The following is a 19,386-nucleotide window of genomic DNA, read 5'->3' on the forward strand; positions in this document are numbered from 1 at the left end:
GTCAGGGAAATCCTACCAGGTATCTTTCAACCCTCCCCCAATAGCTCCCTCTGTCGAGAATTTGGGTGATTTTCTCAGAAGAAAACTTTACAGGAGCCCTAGATACTCAAACAGAATTTATCTAGTGCCATGATAGATGATTGCAGTAAAAAGAATGTGTCCCTGGGGCTGGCAAGATGGCCCAGTGAGTAAAGGCACTTGCTGCTGGGCAGGTGACCTGCATTCTCCAAGTTCAATCCCTGGGATCCACATGGAAAGAGAGAACTGACTAATCCGATCTCTTTGCTCACTTTGACACATGTCTACACACACATACACACACACACACACACACACACAGAGAGAGAGAGAGAGAGAGAGAGAGAGAGAGAGAGAGAGAGAGAGAGAGAGAGAGAGAGAATAACATGTAATAAAATGTAGCTCATGGGAGGAAGCAGCCACTATGTAGAAGCTCCAGGCGCCCCTAGGAACTTACTGATTCCTTTGCTTTCCAGTCTTAAGTGGCCTCTTAACTGCTTTCTCTTTCTTTATTGTTATCTTCTGGTTTTGCTCCATATGGAAGCATGCTTCTCTTGTCTCACAGTATTGATCTGTCTGTATGTACACTTTTGCAAATTGCATTTTAGCATTAACCTTATTATGTGGAGACTTTTTTTTGTTTGAGATAATGGTCTCTCTGTGTAGCTCAGGCTGGTCTGGAACCTGAAATCCTCCTCCCTCAGCCTCCTAAACTCCTTCCTTAGCCTCCTAAATCCTGGAATTACAGATGTGTGTCACCACGCCTGGCCTCTGAGAAACGCTCTGTGGCATAGGTTTTCTGTGTAGGCAGCAAGTCCCGTCGTGGAGATGCGCCTGTAGAGATGTAACTTCCGCCTGGTTTAGCGCCCACCACTGCCTTTGGCCTTTGCCTTGCTTTTCCTTCTTCTGTTACTGATCAGAGAACAAGGCCAGTCAGCAACATGGTGAGTTCACACAGGTTAGTGTGCCTTAGTGATGTTTGCGATTGTATCCCATAATTTCCCAGGGCCAGATGTGATCCCTATGGATACTGAGCCCTTTCCTCTTCCCTACACGCTTCTCCAATTGTGTGTCCACCACTTTCTCCACGAGTGATGATATTATTTTTCTTCTTTTTACCTAAACAATACTCCGCCAAACTCTTAAAATTTATTTCACCAATAAGTTTCTATGGAAGATTAATCATTTTAATGTCTGATTTGTACTGTTTAGTATATACTGTGCCAAGAATTTATAGCATCATGTATTTAACATTATGACAACATGACAAACCCACAAGGCAAATGCTATTATGGTCTCATTTTATAGTAAGCTAAAAAAAAATGATAAAACAAAAACACAACAACCTGTTTCTAAATAACTTGTCCACTGTCACATAACTAGTAAGTTGTAAAGTTGCATTCTGAACCCAAGGCTATCTTTTTCTAGCCTATTTTAAATATTATTATCTGAAATCCATATTTATTTAAAATGTTAAACATCACATTTAACATCATGTCACATTAGGCTTCTCTTGGCTGTAAATTTACAAATGTTCCACTTTTCCTCCAAATCTTTTTTAAAGAATACAGTCTCTCTGTCATCAGGCACTACGTGGTAGCAGCCATGATTTACTGGGCATTTCCACATGTATCTCCGACTCTCACAGCAACCCTCCAAGGCAGACTCATACTCTTCCATTTGAAGTATGAAAACTGAGACTTAGAGAGCTAGAAACAGTGATCCACCACAGAGCTACCATTTGGTTCAGCAGGATAATGAGCCAGAACTATCGGATGAATCTCATGCTCCTGTTACTACTGTAGTTTAAATAGCTTACATCTGTGTGCTTTTAAAGAGTAATTTGGATGCTAATAGCATAACAAAGTAGGCAGGCCACAAAGAAAGGGTATTCCTGGTCCAACTTTTACCAATTTTCGTTCATTCTCTTTCTCTGTCTATCTGTCTCTCTTTTTCCTTCCTTACTCCCTCCTTCCTCCCTCTCTTCTTCCTTCCTTCCTTCCTTCCTTCCTTCCTTCCTTCCTTCCTTCCTTCCTTCCTTTCTTTCTTACTTTCTTTCTTGAGTTTCACGTGGCATTCCAGGCTCACCTGGAAATCATGGTGCTCCTCAGACTCTTGAGTCCTGAATTGTAGATGTAAGTTAGCACATCCAGCCCAACTCTTACCTAACACTGTGGTTTAAAGTGTCTTCATTAAGATGCTGAAGGGAGCCAGGCATGGGTGGCACACACCTGTAGTCCCTGCACTCAGAGGAGTCTGAAGTAGGACTGCTGTGACACATAATGAGTTCCAGGGCAGCCTGAGTTACAAAGTGACATCTTGTCTCAAAAAAACAACAAAAAGCAAAACGCTAAAAATGCCCAAACAAAGACAAACCTAGTCACATTGTATCAAAAAACAAAAACAAAAACAAAACAAACAAACAAACAAAAAACTACCCAGACATGTGCTAAAGGTTCGCATTTGGCTCCCTGGGGCCACTTTCAGACCCAAAGCCAGCCACCATTTAAAGAATACATTTCCTAGTGGTCAGAACTGTTTGACCAGTTGATCTCCCAGAGAGTAATGAAACCACACTGGTGGCCTTTGACTTAAAACGTTTTCTTGGGAGCTGGGTGGCAGGCCCCTCAAAGAGTAAAGAGTAAAAACAAAACAAGAACCAACTACAGTCTGCAGTAGCAAGTCCCTACATTACAATACAGCAATGTGTGTGTCCTCTGTTGACCCACTCTTCTGTCAGAGGGTACTTGTGGGCACCTTCATCCTTCTTCTTTCCCACCACAGTATGTGTCCTTCTCATCAGATCCAAAGGATGCCAGCGCTGACACCTCTTCCAACCCTTTACACGGACTGCCCTTTCCAGAAAACCCCTTGAGACATTAGTTTGAAAGGTGAGTCAAACTGAGGGGAATGTTTTTGTGAGTTTGACAAACAACTTAAACCGGAAGGCAGTGAGCCGTGGACAGGACAGACAGCTCCTTTCTGCCTGATTCCCCACTCCGACCTCCCCCCTCCTACCCCGACACACCACCACTGCCACCAGCGCAGCAGGCAGGAGCCCCGCTGTGATCTGCCAGGCGTGCAGGGCGGGGCAGGAGGATGCCAGCGGCGGGGCGGGCTCCCTGGCTGCTTCTAGAGCCTGCCATCCAGGCTGCGGAGTGCTCAGCGACGTGGAGGAGCTGGCGCCCTCGAGCCTGCCCTGCCCACTGGTACCTAGCCATTGAGGGAGGAAATCCGCAAACGAGTTGGGAAATATTACCGGGCGACCTTACCGCCGTCAGCACCATGGACAACGCACGCGGACAGCCCCAGGCACGTCTGGATGCCGCTGGCTTCTGGCAGATCTGGCAGCGCTTCGACAAGGAAGGTGAGTGAGTCTCTTTGGCTACTTTGAGCGCTTAGTTTAGACACTGAGGGAACTGGAGTCTCTCCTAAGTTTCTTTCCCTATGGGAAAAGTTGACGGTCTCGTGCCTGATAGAGTACACCCAGCGCAGTCGGCTTGTCATACTGGTTTTACACATCAAGAAAGCTTCTGAAAATTCTGTGTGGACTGAGGGATTTTGCTTTCCAACTCGTGGGTGTGTGCAATGACATGCAATTAATATAATAACAAATATCACTGCAGACATATTCCAGGCTGTTGGGCCAAGACTCGGCAATCTGTAAATGTGACAGTTTTTCATTAGTGACTGTCATATTGCCCACTCTCCACTCTCTACAAAAGAGGATGAATTTTAATAACATTCAGATTTACTTCCCCTCTACCTCTAAACACGGTCTTGGAAATAAAACATATCTGCTTGTCATTTGGTTTTGTTTCATTAGTAATTAAAGAAACACAAAGAAAGCATCTGAAACGCATGTTTACACACAACAGCTAGGATTCAGTATTTACCCCTATCAAGAGATTAGTGGGCAACTTTTAAAATAACAAAAGTGTGGGGGCTAGAGAGATGGCTCAGCCATGAATACCACAGGCTACTCTTTCCGAATACTCGGGTTTGGTCCCAGCACCTATGTTGGGTAGCTCACAACCACCTGTAACCCAACTCCAGGGGATCTGATGCTCATCTTTGGTTTCTGAGGGCACCTACACTGACTGACACCACCCCCCTACATACACACAATTAAAATAAAATACAAATCTTAAAAAGCATGCACAGGAAATATAAAACCCAGACTAAGCCCAAATCCACATGACAAGGTGTGGTGGCACATGCCTGTGATCCCAGCACTTAAAGAGGTGGAGGTAGGAGAATCAGTTCAAAGTCTTCCTCAACTACAAGGCAAATTTGAGGCCAGCCTGGGCTCTGTGCAACACTGTTTCAAGCCTCCCTCACACCTACAATATTCTTTTAGACAAATGCTGTCACATTTATTCTATCTTGGTGACTGTTATTTATGTTTATCTTCTTGCATTAGAAAAAGGCTACATAAGAGAGACAGAGCTGGATGCCTTCTTTGACCATTTGCTGGCAAAATCTGGCACCGGGGTAAGTACTCATGGCACAGAGCACAGAGAATGTGTCTCCCAGCCAAATGCAAGCCTCAGAGTCTCTTGTTGATTTGAACCTATAATCCCACCTGACCTCATTTCTTCTTTGCATGTAACATCTTCCCCTCCCCTAGCAACCTAAAGAGGTTTAGGCAGATTTTATAAAAGGTACCGTCATATTAGGCATGCTGGCCACTGATTTTCATTGAAACATCTGTCATGCAATTAGAGCGCCTATCTCTTGTGGACTCAGTCAACTCTAATTTGAATGTTTCCTTGGTTACATCTCTGCTAATGGATTTCAACAAGAGGTAGGGTATCACTTAGACCAAAACCACAGAAGAATAGAGAAGATATTATGAGCGTTAAGGTTCCATGGTCACACATGGCAAACAAACCATTAAAAAAATCATTTCCCCCATGATCTGTTTGATTCGAGGTTGTAGATTTCTCATGAACTGCTAAGCCAGACAAAGCCAACCTTCTCAGAGTCAGATATAAATGTAAAGCAGTTTACTCAGATGGTAAATCTGGCCTGGAAAAATGTGGATTAATTCTAGAAGGTTCCTGTTCCAAAGAAGAGGGAAAAAAAATGACACAGAGACACCAAAGGCCAGTTCAGTCTGTGTGTTCACATGGAGAGAATTCCTTTGGGTGGGTGATCATCACAGGAGGAAAGAATCTGGCACAGCTGTGTTTACATGAACTGTGCATCTCCAGGTTTTAGTCCTTTCCCTGGAGGAACACTGAGGGGCTACTTAGTCCCACTTCAGAGCCATGGCCATGGGTGTCCACCCTAAAGAGTGCAGGAAAAGGGTTAGTGGGTGGGACAGGCAGCTGAGGAATGAAAACAGTACAATCGACCCCTCTTGGTCTCCCCTGTGTGCCTCTTTCTCCTAGTTGGCACGGCTTTTCATCTCTCGGTGTTCTGCCCACATCTGTGTTCTCCACCTCAGTGCCTCCTCTCTCTGACCTCGCTGTCTCGTGTCTCTGTGATCTTTGTGCATTTCTCGCCTGCTTCTTCATCTCCCCTCTGCCTTTCTCTGTTTCCACTCACTTTTCAAAGTTTTCTCTTGTCTCTCCTACCCGCCAGGTCCTTTAGTTCTCCTTTTCTATCTCTTTCCTGTCTCTTTGTCTCAACTCTTCCTGCTGTTTGGTTTTTACTTATAAGTTTCTCCTTCCAACTCTTGGTCTCCGAGTCTCTCCTTTCTTATTGTCTGGCTACTCTCTTCATGCTGTTTGCAGTCTGTGAGGCAGAGGGTGGCAGGTTAGAGACATGGAGCCGTGAACTCCTCTGTCTTCTGCTCTGGCCTCTGTGTATGCTTCTCTCCAGCCTTCATTATTGCCTTTGCACTCGCCCTGGTTCTCGCTGAGGAAGCATCCAGCAGCTGAGAGTCCCATTGCCACTTTGTCTCCCATGCCAGCAGCTCACTCTGAAGCCTCTGAGCCTTGCATTTGTAAATGCTCAGGCTATGGTTTCACAGGAACCCATGATTCAGGTACCATTTACTCAACTCTGGATGGGAGATGTTTTAAGAAAGCAAACAGAGGAAGCTAAAACCATCCAAAGGTCCCAAACTCTAAGACAGGATGATCACTTCCAAAAAGGAACATCATGGAGATTCCCCCAAGGAAGGATTTTGATGGCAGGGGTAGCTCGGTTGCTATAGTGCTTGCCTAAAATGTATAAAGCCCTGGGTTTTACATCTTGTGTTGCATAAGCCAGGCATGGTAGCAAACACCTGCAATCCTAGCCCTGGGGAAGTAGAGGCAATGAGATCAGCAGTTCAAGGTCATCTTCAGCTACACATCAACTTAGAGGCCAGGTTGGGCTACATGAGACCCCATCTCAAATAAAACACACACACACACACACACACACACACACACACACACACACAAGCACATACATAAGGTATTTATTTATTCTGAGAGGATTCTGGGGTTTCCAATAGAGAGCTATTTGCTCATCAATCCCACTGAGCCCTCAGCCTCCGTACAGGTGCCTGTTCCATAAAAAGCCTGTGATGGGGCTAGACTAAGGGGCCATCAGCTGTCACGGCCGCTCTTGGTACTCCAACCTCACTTTCTGCATGGTGATGACCTGGAACCCCAGCAACCTCACTAAGGATGGTGAGGGACCAAAGAGAGGAGAGATACACACACATACACGTGTACACGAAAGCTGGGGTCAGGTGGGCTGTATTCCCTCTGATGGAGTCCACACCTGGTTATGCAGTGCCAACTTGGACTCTCTGTGTTTTCATTAGGTCCAGCACAGGGGGAGGCCTTAGTTAGTCTTGGTAGAAGGTGTCTGTAGGTGAGCAGTCTCAGACTGTAAACATCCAGAGAAGGAAGCTGTGGCTGCTCAGATTTGCAGACCCTGCTAACATTTGTACTCAGATTAGAGAAACAGAGAAATGCTTTACTGTTTCTCCGAGCTTCAGCGTAGGAGGGAGCTTTACCAGTTTCCCACGGGTCTGAGGCATTGGTCTTTGACATGGGCGTGACCGTGTCAACAGTACACATTCAGTCAGGACTTCATCCACTCTTTACACATTCATTCAGGGTTTCCTTGGATCTCCACACACCTTTTCTTTTTACGTGCTGAGAGTTGAACACCATCACCCAGACAAACAGATGACCTGTGAGACTGAGCCCAGACAGGGTACTCCACATTTAGTATTTTGACACATGAAGGAAGCAGGTTGATAGGACATCTTGGAAACAAATGGAACCCTGTTCACCTTCCACAGAAAGAGAATACAGTTTTTGTCTCTGACAGCCCACTTAAGAGAAGCCTCATGGTGTGAGGGAAAGAAAGCTATATGTGTAGACAGAGTCTAATATTTATTGTACACTCCAGACCTGTAGCTGGGACCAGTATGCCACTGAAATACTCTAGTTCTGGATTTTAGTGCCCACAAAATGTGAATAATCGTGTCTTAGCCTTCCTGTTTCACAAGGAGCCAGCACAAGTGGAAAGTGCACTCTAGTAGAGGAAACACCTGCCATGCACACACTCTCACGATATCGCGATGTATCCTTGGGATCTTATCTTTCCCGCCTTTACTATGCAGCCCTTTGCCTAACAGTCACCAACGGGTAACTGCAAATATGCTTTTCAATTCTAGAAGCCTCTAAGATCTAAAACCAACTCTGGAGATTGCTAGCTTGTAAGACTTGGAGACAAACCTTTGAGCAAGTTTTCCAAAGTCCCAGCAGCCTTTGAACACTGGTTCAGAGAGTAAGAAAGACACAGCAGTCACCACAGGAGCCCACAATATTGTTCAGGGTGACTCGGTGGTCCAGGCAATGTTTCCTGTTTTGCCACTGGAGGCTTGGGTCTCAGTTCACTAATGTCTCCTCCCACATCTGTCATTTGGTGTGGGCTCACTTAGGGACATACTCAATTTTTTAAACAAGGCCCTTCACTATTCCTCATTTATAATCCTCAAATGAATACATTTGGTTGATGTGTTTACAGAGTCAATCTGTCCAAGTCCACTTATTTTAATCATTACTTTAATCATTCTAAATATTAGACCCAAACCGTCAGCCTAGCAGATGGCTTTGCTGTGGCTGCAGTCTACAAATCCATTTGATTGATAGGCTGTCTTGATAAAACACTAGTGGTTCTGCTTTGGCTTAAAAATGAAAGTAACTGCTATTTTATTCAATTTTTAGTTTTTGCTAATAAAGCTTTTCATTCCTGGTAGAGTCTTATCTCTGTGAAGCTTATTCCAAACAAAACAGATTCTGCACTTGCAGGTGGGGACTTGCTGAGACATTGAATCACCTGCCTTTTTCTCGTGCACACATGTCAATGAGCCTCTGTGTTTGAATCTCCTCCTTCCAAAGCAGTGGTTCCCAACCTTCCTAATGCTGGGACCCTTTAATATAGTTCCTCATGCTGTGGTGACCCTCAACCATAAAGTTATTTTCATTGCTACTTCATAACTGTAATTTTGCTAGTTATGAATCACAATGTAAATATCTGATATGCAGGATATCTGATATGTGATCCCCAAAGGGTTCATGACCCACAGGTTGAGAATTGCTGTAAGTAAAAAGTAGAAAACATTGAGATACAACTTCATTTAAAAATTATTTTATTTTATTTATTTTTATGTGTACGGGTGTTTTGCCTGCATGTAAAGATACCATGTGCCCTCAGAGGTCAGAAGAGGGAGTCAGATCCCCTAGAACTGGAGTTACAGATAGTTGTGAGACACCATGTGAGTGCTGGGAACTGAACTGAAGTCCTCTGTAAGAACAGCAAGTGTTGTTAACGGCTGAGCCATCTCTCCAGCTCCACAACTCCATTTCTATACTTGTTGATAAGTTTGCTCAAGATTAAACAGGGAAGAGGTAAACTGGGTTGCTATATAACACACCCCAGTCTTTCCACACCACCAATGCCACTTTCCAAAAGTCTCCCTAGCTAAGTATTGTGCCATGGCTTACATGCCTCCCATCTCTGCCCAAATACACTTAACCCCAGATATACATAGCAGGATCTTAGAGAATCTAATAGCTCAAATCATCAAGGCTTTCTACCTTATTTATAACTCAATACCAAAGACATGATCTGTACCTTCTTCCTGCAACTAGTGAGGCAGGAATGCAGTGCCAGGGACCACATTCTCGAAGTGATGTCTGGGTCTTCCCTAGCACCAAGTTGATTCTATTGACCAAAGTACCTGGACTTCCAAGGATTGGCTTTTAAGTTTCAGCGTCTTATACTGTTTAGAGCTAAGCAAGGATGTCCATGGGCTGCCTGAGTTCAAAGGAAGTGATGAGTAAGGCCCAACCAAAATTGTAAACTTACTTAAAACATGAGATTGCTTGTCTTGGTAATTTGATTACATGGTTCTCCACTGTGGACTTTGTAGATGACAATGTCTTGTCAAAATGCCAAAAGGCTGGATACACCTGAGAGAGAATCATGTTGTTCAACTAATGGTTAGAAGCTATCTTGAAAAACTACCAAAGCAAGTCATCCAATTGTTCCTGGATTGTTTGAATAATTTCTCATTTATAAACCACCTGATTCTAGGCTTTAATAGCACTGCTGGGGGCTCTCTGTTCTCAGAACAGTGTCATCTGAGGGCAGTGATAGAGCAGTGTCATCTGAGGGCAGTGATAGAGCAGTGTCATCTGAGGGTAGTGACAGAGCAGTGTCATCTGAGGGTAGTGACAGAGCAGTGTCATCTGAGGGTAGTGATAGAGCAGTGTCATCTGAGGGTAGTGACAGAGCAGTGTCATCTGAGGGTAGTGATAGAGCAGTGTCATCTGAGGGTAGTGATAGAACAGTAGTCATGAATTGGATTTTTTTGACAACTCAAGATGAGAAGACAGAGTTGGTGTTTCTCTTCAACCTGGTTTTACACTCTTGGAAACACACATCATATGCACAGCTCAGCTGAAGGGACTGGTCCTAAGAAAAAAGACACTGCTGATAAGTTAGTCAAGTAAAAACAGAAAACCAAACCACATGCATGTGCGCATGTGTGCTCACAGACACACACATGCACACACGCACGCACATGCACTCCCTCACGAGTGTATGTGCAAAAACACACCTTCAAAGAAGAAAATGGCAAGGGGCCAAGAGTGAAGTCAAGGCCTGTAAGGTACAGGGACATTTTTCTGTCTCCCACAGCTGCTATGAAGGCTCTGAAATGTTCTTTATGGAAGCCCTAGCTTCATGCTCATTTCCTATTTGGTATTCCCCAAATTTGTATTTCCCTGCCCATCCTTTCTGTTCTGAGCTCCACATAGGTGGTAGCTTCCCTTCTTACTATGTCCTCACCATTGTGGACACCTCTTAAAGAGAAGTCTGGTGGAAGGAAAAACAGGACAAAGATGCCCTCCTGCAACCTATGATGGAGGGCAGAGGCCAGACCTGTCCTGCTGTCGTGTTCCTGCGGCTGGCAGCATGTGTGGCAAGTACATGAGGGTGTTCAATAGTAAACAGTGTGCCCTGGGTTTGTAGCTGGGTTTGGCTAATGTGTTTTGGGGCATGCTATTCTGGATGAGACAGAAGTAATGAATGCCTAGCCATTCCAAACTTCTTTTTTATTTGAAGATTTTTATTTCCCAGCACTGTCTACAATTATTCTTGAGAATTTTGCATGAGAAAGGGGGACATTTGGGTTAGTCCAAGGCCACCAAGCAACTGCCCTGCACCTGTATAGATGAATGGGGTTTCCAGGGAGCCCTCTAGAAGCTGAGTCAACCTTACCATGGCACCAGCACAGATGGTAGATATTCAACAGTCACACCTCTTTTGGGCCTGATAATTCATAGCTGATGGACTTGGAGCTGAGAGTAATGTTAAGAAGAAGAAATGTGGCATAAAGTCCAACACCTATGGATTCAGAATTGCACAATGTTTGGGATCACCTCTACCTCTCAGTTCTTGGTGCCAATCACTCTTCACTGTTAATTATATATGTTATACTCCCTGAACTAACCTTGACATCCTCTGGGGAAGATGACTGAAGAGAAACAGGTGTGTAGGAAATGTCACACATGGGAGGGACCTGGTATACCTTCAGTAACTCAACATCTACTTTATTTCTTTGCTTTCCTTTTTAATTATTTCCCTCTTACAATTATTTTTCCCCAAGAGAGAAACCAAAGAGCCTTCAAGGCTGGACTGTTTAGTTAAAAAAAAAAAAAAGGAGCAAAACCTTTGAGTTCTCAGAAAGAATTCTTGTACATTAATTATAACCCAGTCTTTTCTTTCAACCAAATAGCTGATGATATTTAAATGCATCCTTTTAATGCCCACTGCGGTTGCTACTAAGCTTCTTTACATCTGTTTTAGTTAGTCAGGATATTAATAGGTGGTTGGTGGATCAAGAAATGTCTGGCACTGCTCTGTCTTCTGGAAAAGACAAAAGTCATTAAATGGTTAGAGCAACATGGTGATCGGGCTACATGCTTTGAATGCTTGGGGTCCTGGTGGCTTTAACATAGTTACGCATGGTTTGTTTCAGGACACTTGTATGGAAGAAAACGTGCAGAGAGTGAAACAGCAGTTAATGACTGTCCGCAGCGTCCCTAAAGAAGGTCACATACGGATGAAAGAGGTAGTTCCATGACTACACACCCCACGTCCTTATATTCACGAGCAGCCATTTCCTTTTAAGGACAATGGAAGCCAGACATGGTTACTCATGTCTGGTATTCCATAAATCAGGATGCTGAGACAGGAGGCTTGCTGCAACTTCAAAACCAGCCTAGGTTACAGAGCAAGTTCCAGGCTAGCTTGGGTTACAGAGTGACACCTTGTCTCATAACAACAAAACCAGGAGAGCATCAGCAGAAAGGACGGAAATCTTGCATCCAACTAAGAAATTAGAAGTTTTTGCAAGGCTGTTGGCCCAGATAATATTTTTGAAATTATCTCTCCTTTGTTGTCTGCTTAAAAACAAAGAGTCTTTCCACCTCCTACTCATTTATGAAATTAGATCTCATGTAGCCCAGGCTGGCTTGGAACTCACTATATAGCTGAGGTTGACTTTGAATTCTGGATCTTCCTCTTCCACCTTCCAGGTGCTGGGACAACAGATGTGTGTCACCAAGGGCAGCTGTGTGACTCTTTCATCAACATTCATACCTGTTCTGGCCTTGGAGCATTCCTGACCCAACATTTCTCTGTATATCATCTCATGCAAATTGAATCTTGACAATTAGGAAACATTTACTGAGCACGAATTTAAACCTCAGCATCAGCTCCCAGGGAAGGTTGGAAACATCTCTCACTGAAGATCATTATCCTAGCTCTCAGGATGCAGAGGCAGGCAGATCGCTGAGTTCGAGGCCAGTGTGGCCTACAGAGCAAATTCTAGGAGAGCCAAGGCTACATAGAAAAACTGTCTCAAAAACAAACAAACAAAAAAACCCAAAAACAAAAAATGAACCAACCAAACAAAGAACAAAACAGAAAGGCTGGGTATGCAGCTCATGGCAGGTATAGAGCCCTGCGTTTGATTCCCAATAATGCAACGAACAAAGCCCACCAGAAAATACCTTTGTTTACTTCAACTCAACCCCCTTTTATTAAGCACCTCCTAAAGCAAGCTGCTGCCTTAGCCATGCAGTGCCTGCCTACCACAGTCCTCTTCTCACCGACTGTTCCTCTTCCAGTTAGAAGGTTTACTGTTCAGAAAGAGTTTCCATCTACAGTCATACACCCCTTATCCCTTACGATACACTGGGAGACTTTCATGGTTAGGGGATTTTTTGTTGTTGTGTAACTTCAGAGAGCATGCTTCCAAGACTTAGGTGGCACAAGCCAATCACTCAGTATGGCTGTGATTCCATCAAGGGATGTAGTAGTCCTGAGAAGGATGAGGCTGCTGCTGCTATAATACAGCTTACAACTTTACAGCAATTGTGTATTCATGTCGTGTCTGTATGTGTATGGTGTATATGGTGTATACATGTATGTGGATATGTATGTGTGCCCGTGAGCATTCATATGAAAGTCAGAGGAGGGTGTTGAGTGCCTTTCTCGGTGGCATTCCATCTTACTTCCTTCAGACAGAGTTTCTCACTGAACCTGAAGCTTGCTGTCTTGTCTAGGATGACTGACCTTCAAGCTCCTAGGATCTGTCTGTCTCTGCCCCTCAACACTAGGGTTACAGGCACATGGTCACTACACCTGGTTTTTCCAGAGGTGCTAAGGATTTGAACTCAGGTCCTCATGCTTCATTTGCATCGTGTCCAGTGAGTCATCCCTCCAGCTTTGTAATAAAAAAGATAGGAGGACACACTAAAATGACGAAGAGCCTACTGTAGTAAATATATAAACCAGAAATTATCGATACTAATTATTATCAAGACTTCTGTATTGTAAATGATTGGACGTGCTACACCTTTGTATGTTGGGAGCACAGTGGGCTTGTCACACCACAAGCATGTGAGTCACTGGTACATTCTGGGCTCACTCTGTGACCTGGCATAAGACCCACAGGAAATCACCTTTACTTGTGACAATCGGGAAAGAAGACAACACACACTTTAACCATCCCAGCCAGCCTTGCCTGTGCTCTGAGACAGTGCTGTGATCACTAGGGAAGACAACATTGCCTGGTCCACAGAGCGTGTGAAGTAAACCAACCGTTAACTGCTCTTCTATAGTAACGCATTTGCACATTGTAGTATAAGATAGACACTAATTGTGTTAAGGAGTATAAACCCCAGCCAGAGCCCTGGCATCTAGGCAGAGAGCAGTCATTCCTGCTTCCACACCTGGCACTGAACAACAAGTTCAGCAAAACATGGCCATTCAGTGTGGGCTGGAGGGTGTCCATTTGCAATATAGACTCTGCCACTTGCTGTGCAGTTCTGACAGCTTTTTTATTTCTGTAATTAGAAAAAAAATACTAGTAATGGTGTGTGTGTGTGTGTGTGTGTGTGTGTGTGTGTGTGTGTGTGTGCCTTATAGCTGCTTGTTAAGATTATTTGGATTTACCCAGGTGTGCTAGCTCACTTTTATAATTTCAGCACTTGAGACACTGAGGCAGGAGAATTGTCATAAGTGCAAGGCTGTTCCTGGCCATAGATTAGGACTGCCTCAAAAAGCAACAACAAAAAAAATAAATAAATAAAATAAACCAGAAATGACTGAGTTAGTATGTATGAACCTTAGAGCTACACTTTCTAATATCAATAGATGAACCGTCAATTCAATGGCAGAGGTGCTTAGAGAAGCATGTAGAACAAATTAAATGATAAATTCAGCAGCATCACCATTGCCACTGTTATTTTTTCTATTGTGAGGATCTGCAGTTCCTATCTAAAGGAATATAGTACTTTTTGAAAGAGCCAATAATTAATGAATGACTATCAAGGGCTCAGAGCTGAGCTGGACTCTCTTTGCTGGGAGCTCTGAAAACACCCCCTATAATATGTGCATTGCATGGTTTACTTCTCGAGTGGACCCTGGTAAGAGTTCACAACTATTCCTCTTTGTTTCCTGTAGCTTGCCAGTATGTTCTTATCTGAGGATGAAAATTTCCTCCTGTTCTTTCGCCTGGAAACTCCCTTGGATAACAGCGTGGAGTTCATGCAGGTGAGTGCTTGTTGTCTCCATGGAGAAAAAGGATGGGACTGCCATCCATTCCTCTGTCTGGTCCCTAAGACCCTATCTGTATGTCTGTCTATCTATCTATCTATCTATCTATCTATCTATCTATCTATCTATCTACCTACCTACCTACCTATCTACTTCCTTTTGTAATAAAGTCTCTCACTGAATATAGAGCTCATGGCTAGGAGCCCTGGGATCTTCCTGTCTCCACCTCTCAGAGCTGGGATTACAAGAGCATGCCATCACATACAGATCTTTCCCATAGGTGCTAGAGTATTGTTGTTTATTTTTGCTCTTTTGGGGGGCCCTCCACCCAGCTCCCAAATAAGTCAACATGGAGGTTTATTCTTAATTATGAATGCCCAGGTTTAGCTTGGCTTAGTTTCTTGCCAGCTTTCCTTAACTTAAATTATCCATCTACCTTTTGCCTCTGGGCTTTTCCCTTTCTCTTACTTCTGTAAATCTTACTCTTACTCTGTGGCTTGGCCTGTAGCTGGGTGGCTGGCCCCCATAGCCCTTCTCCTTCTCTGGCTGCTAGATTTTTTTCCAATCTCCAGTTTTCTCCTTCTATATATACCCTCTGCCTGCCAGCCCCACCTATCCGTTCTCCTGCCTTGTTATTGGCCAGTTCTTTATTAGACCATCAGGTGTGTTACACAGGCACAATAACACAGCTTCACAGAGTTAAACAAATGCAACATACACAAAAGTAACACACCTTAAAGTATTCTCCTACACCAGGGAAGAGCACTCAGCAGGTCTGCATGCGGCAACCACTCTGCCCTCCGAACCATTTTCCTAGCCCTTTTATTGCATCTTAAACGTCCTTCTTTGTGTTCCTCCTGTTTCCTAGGATGCAACCTTTCCTATGAGTCTGCTGGCAATATGCTTTTTCTGTTTGCCTGGGTGTCTTTTTACTTTGTACTCTTAAAGATGGGCTTACTGAATATTCACACAAAATCTTTAGTCTCCGGTGGCTCAGAGGCAATATTTCTATAAGATCATTAAGTGGAGACTGCTTGGAGACAGCAGCTCCACAGACATGCCTAGGACACATTTGGTTCCTGTCATTTCTTACTTCCTGGAACTGGGGTTCTTTATCCTGTGGGGTCTCTTAGAACTTCTCTCACATTCGTGACAGCTCAGCTCTATATTTAAAGAAGTATTTGCATAGTGCCTTTCATTTTTAGACTTTTTAATGCAAAGAAGATATTTCTGCTTTATGTACTGTTCCCAGCAGAAGTCTCTTGTTTTCGGTTTCCATTGTGAGTTTTCCAAAGGAGGGAGGCATGGTCCTCTGGAGTGGCTCTGAGAGATCTCAGTGATGTATCTCCATCTCTGCTGAGTTCTACCCAAACGATTGCTGTCCCCACAGCAAGTCTTGAACTCCCCGGAAAATGTCTATTTGCATCCAGGCAGGGACCATTTTCAGCTGCCGACCCACAGGAATCCAGTATAAGCCAACTCTGAATTACCTACGGTTTGAATGTGAGATGTCCTCCCTAGGCTCACAGGTTTGAACACTTGGTCCTTGCTGGTGGCATTGTTCGGGAGGTAGAGCCTGAAAGGAGGAAGTGGATCACTGGGCCTGGGATTTGAAGTTTCGTAGCCTGGCCCTGTATTTTGTCCATTCTCTGCTTCCTGACTGTGGATATAATGTGACCAGCTGCTTTGAGCTCCCACAGCCAAGCCTTCCCCACTATGAAGGACTGTGCTCCCTTGAACTGTGAGCTGAAGTAAACCCTCCATTAGGCTGCTTCTTGTCAGATAACAAGAAGTCAGGCAGCTAAGGCTTGAGATGAGTGGCTTTTGTGTGTTCCAGATTTGGCGCAAATACGACGCGGACAGCAGCGGCTTCATATCAGCTGCCGAGCTCTGCGTAAGTGTCGGTGGGAGGGAACACCGGGTGAGGGGTTGATGGTTTGTTTGGGAAATAGACATATCTATCTCTATCTCTATCTCTATCTCTATCTCTATCTCTATCTCTATCTCTATCTCTATCTCTATCTCTATCATGTCTATGTCTATGTCTATGTCTATGTCTATGTCTATGTCTATCTCTATCTCTATCTCTATCATCTCTATCTCTATGTCTATGTCTATCTCTATCTCTATCACTATCTCTATCTCTATCTCTATATATACATGAGTTTGATTTCTGTGGGCCCTAATGACCCAACTTCAATCCTTAGAACCACATAAAGATGAAAGGAGAAAAACAACTCCATAGCGTTGTCCTCTGATTTTCACACACTCTTGCACACCTCTACATGTTATATGCATGTGTCTGTGTGCACACACATACAGCACAATAATAAAAAATTTTGAGAAAATGAATAAATAAATGAGAAAATAAAGATTTAGAAATTGATTGTCATGCTGCTGTCCTTGGCAAAGAGGTGAACGGAGCTTTTAGGATACGTTTTGTACTTGGAGTTCCTCTCTGGCTTCCAAGAGCTCCTTCAATGGCCGCCCGCCATGCTTATGCTTATTGCTTATTTAACGGCATTTTATTTCCTCCATGAAACAGATCACAATCCCCACCCCAACAGAAAAGACCTTAGACATGTTTGTATCTTATTTGCTCACTATATTCACTCTTCTCTTGGTGTCACAGAACTTTCTCCGAGATCTTTTCCTCCACCACAAAAAGGCTATTTCTGAGGCTGAACTGGAAGAGTACACCGGCACCATGGTGAGTGAAGGAGCATGGGTCTATGGGGGGAGGGGGGGCTGCGCTGGCCTCCTCATTTCCCTAGGAAATGTTTGCTGATGGATGGCGGCTGCCTGGGAAGAGCCTGGCTCTACAGCAGTGGCTAAAACTGAGCTGTTGTAGCCTCTGTCAGATGCATGCATTTCAGAGAGAGGGCTGCTCAGCTGTCTTTGGGGAGGCCAGGAGTGTTCGGAAAACACTAGGTTTTTAAGCTCCTTGCTAGCAAACTCAATGGTCATCGAAGGAACACAGAGACAAGTAGACATGAACCTGTGCCATCAGGACCCAACAGGTGGACATGGCCTCCCACCACAGTGGTGATTCATTCACTGAGCCTGTGGGCTCAGAGCAGAGGAAATGCAGATGGAAACGGACATGTTTCCTGTAGCCGTGACCTAGGAAAGTGAGAACCTGGTGCCTGGGTATGTCAGGACAAAGCGAGTTGATGCTGAAGAAGCACTGTGCCTTCCATGGAGAGCACAGGTGCCCTGGAGTCGTCGGCTCTCAGTGTGGGTCATGCCGTGATTTCACACTCTTCTTAAGGAGTTCTTGGCCTAAATAACCATGAGATGATGTCAGGTCAAGCTCCTTGGAAAGTTGTTAGATGGGCTCATCCTTGCTTTCTGTTTCAGAGTTCACTAAAGGCTCTCAAAAGTTCGTGCTGAAATGTACCTGTTGCCATGCCAGCCTCTTCCTGTCTCCAGGGCTGTGTTCCATTCTCATTACATCTGCAGATTTCTTAATTAGTAAGCAAGTGACTTACAGACAGTCTTAGTTGAGTATTGTAGAAGCGTCACATTTATTTTATATTTTTAATTTAATGCTTTTTAGAATTTCAGACATGAATACTGTATTTACATCACTTTTCTTTTTTTTAACCAGTGTCTCCATGTTACATTTATATTTATACAAACAATTCTTGAGCAGAGCTTATGAGAAGTTGGAGCATATCCAACTGACAACAGTATGTGGGTTTCTAAAATGAGGGCCACTGTGTGTGTGTGTGTGTGTGTGTGTGTGTGTGTGCGCGTGCGTGCGTGCGTGTGTGTGTGTGTGTGTGTGTGTGTGTGTGTGCATGTGCGCATGTCTGTGCCTGGGGTGGAGGCATGCATATGCATGTGAAGGCATGAGGTCATCCTCAGGTGTCATTCCTCAGGAACCATCCCATAAAAATGGGAATCTCTCACTGACCTTAGGTCTATTGGTTAGTTGGCTAAGCTGATTGACTAGTCATCCCAAGGATCCTCAAGTTTGTTTTCCCAGTGTTAGGATTGTATACATGCTGCCACCCCTGTCTTTTAAACTGTGGGTTCTAGGGATAAAACTCAGGTCCCTGTACTTGCAGAAGCACTTTACCCACTGATCTGTCTTCCTGGCCCTGTATGTGGGCTTTTAATTGGGTTGCTCACATACTGAAACTGATTTCAAAGATCAGCTAACTACAAAAAACCAAGTTTCTCAGCCAAAGGCACCACAAGCTCAGCTTCCTAGATGTCAGCCCTGGACCCCTCCAGAATGTCACTCTCGACTTTGGCCACTCTGAGTCTTCCCAGGGAAAAATGAAAGCTATCTTGACCATGATGACCTGTAAGTAAGAAAAGATGATGCTCAAGAGAGAACCAGACTCCAGACAGGATGTCTAGGAAGCATTTGGCTTCATTTGTTCTAACTGAATGCAAGCACAGACTCAGCTCTGGGAGGGTGGAGATCTCCCAGGGGCAGGAAGCAGGTGCCCTGTTCAAGAGCCTCTGAGATCCTTCTGACCTAAGCACCAATGAAGATCTGTCATGGAATAAACATGAAAAAGGAACTAGTTTGCATCTTTCAGGGGGCCAGACTAGGAGGCCGTGAACATATTTAAGACATCAGTTGAACAGAATGTTAGCCTGTCTGTTGTTATCTCAATTTAATTAATTTGTAAAACATGAACTACACGATGAATATATTTGCATTTTAAATCTCTAGCAGCTTTCTGGCATTTCTTCCAGCTTGAAGCTGTTTGAGCAGAGGGCTCCTGTCCACCTCTAGCTAACAATTCCAATCTCTGCTTT

General features: G+C 44.2%; 1 protein-coding gene across 1 annotated transcript in view; it reads left to right on the plus strand.

The window, feature by feature from the left end:
• Window positions 1-3,303: 3,303 nt before the first annotated feature.
• Window positions 3,304-19,386, plus strand: part of Scgn (secretagogin, EF-hand calcium binding protein) — a 39,638-nt gene continuing 23,555 nt past the window's right edge. Inside the window, exons 1-6 of the mRNA XM_059262365.1 lie at window positions 3,304-3,385; window positions 4,442-4,512; window positions 11,522-11,614; window positions 14,515-14,604; window positions 16,445-16,501; window positions 17,240-17,317. Coding sequence (XP_059118348.1) covers window positions 3,304-3,385; window positions 4,442-4,512; window positions 11,522-11,614; window positions 14,515-14,604; window positions 16,445-16,501; window positions 17,240-17,317 — 471 coding nt within the window. The remainder of the gene's footprint in view (window positions 3,386-4,441; window positions 4,513-11,521; window positions 11,615-14,514; window positions 14,605-16,444; window positions 16,502-17,239; window positions 17,318-19,386) is intronic.

The sequence above is a fragment of the Peromyscus eremicus genome, chromosome 5, assembly GCF_949786415.1.
Source record: "Peromyscus eremicus chromosome 5, PerEre_H2_v1, whole genome shotgun sequence".
NCBI lineage: Eukaryota > Metazoa > Chordata > Mammalia > Rodentia > Cricetidae > Peromyscus > Peromyscus eremicus.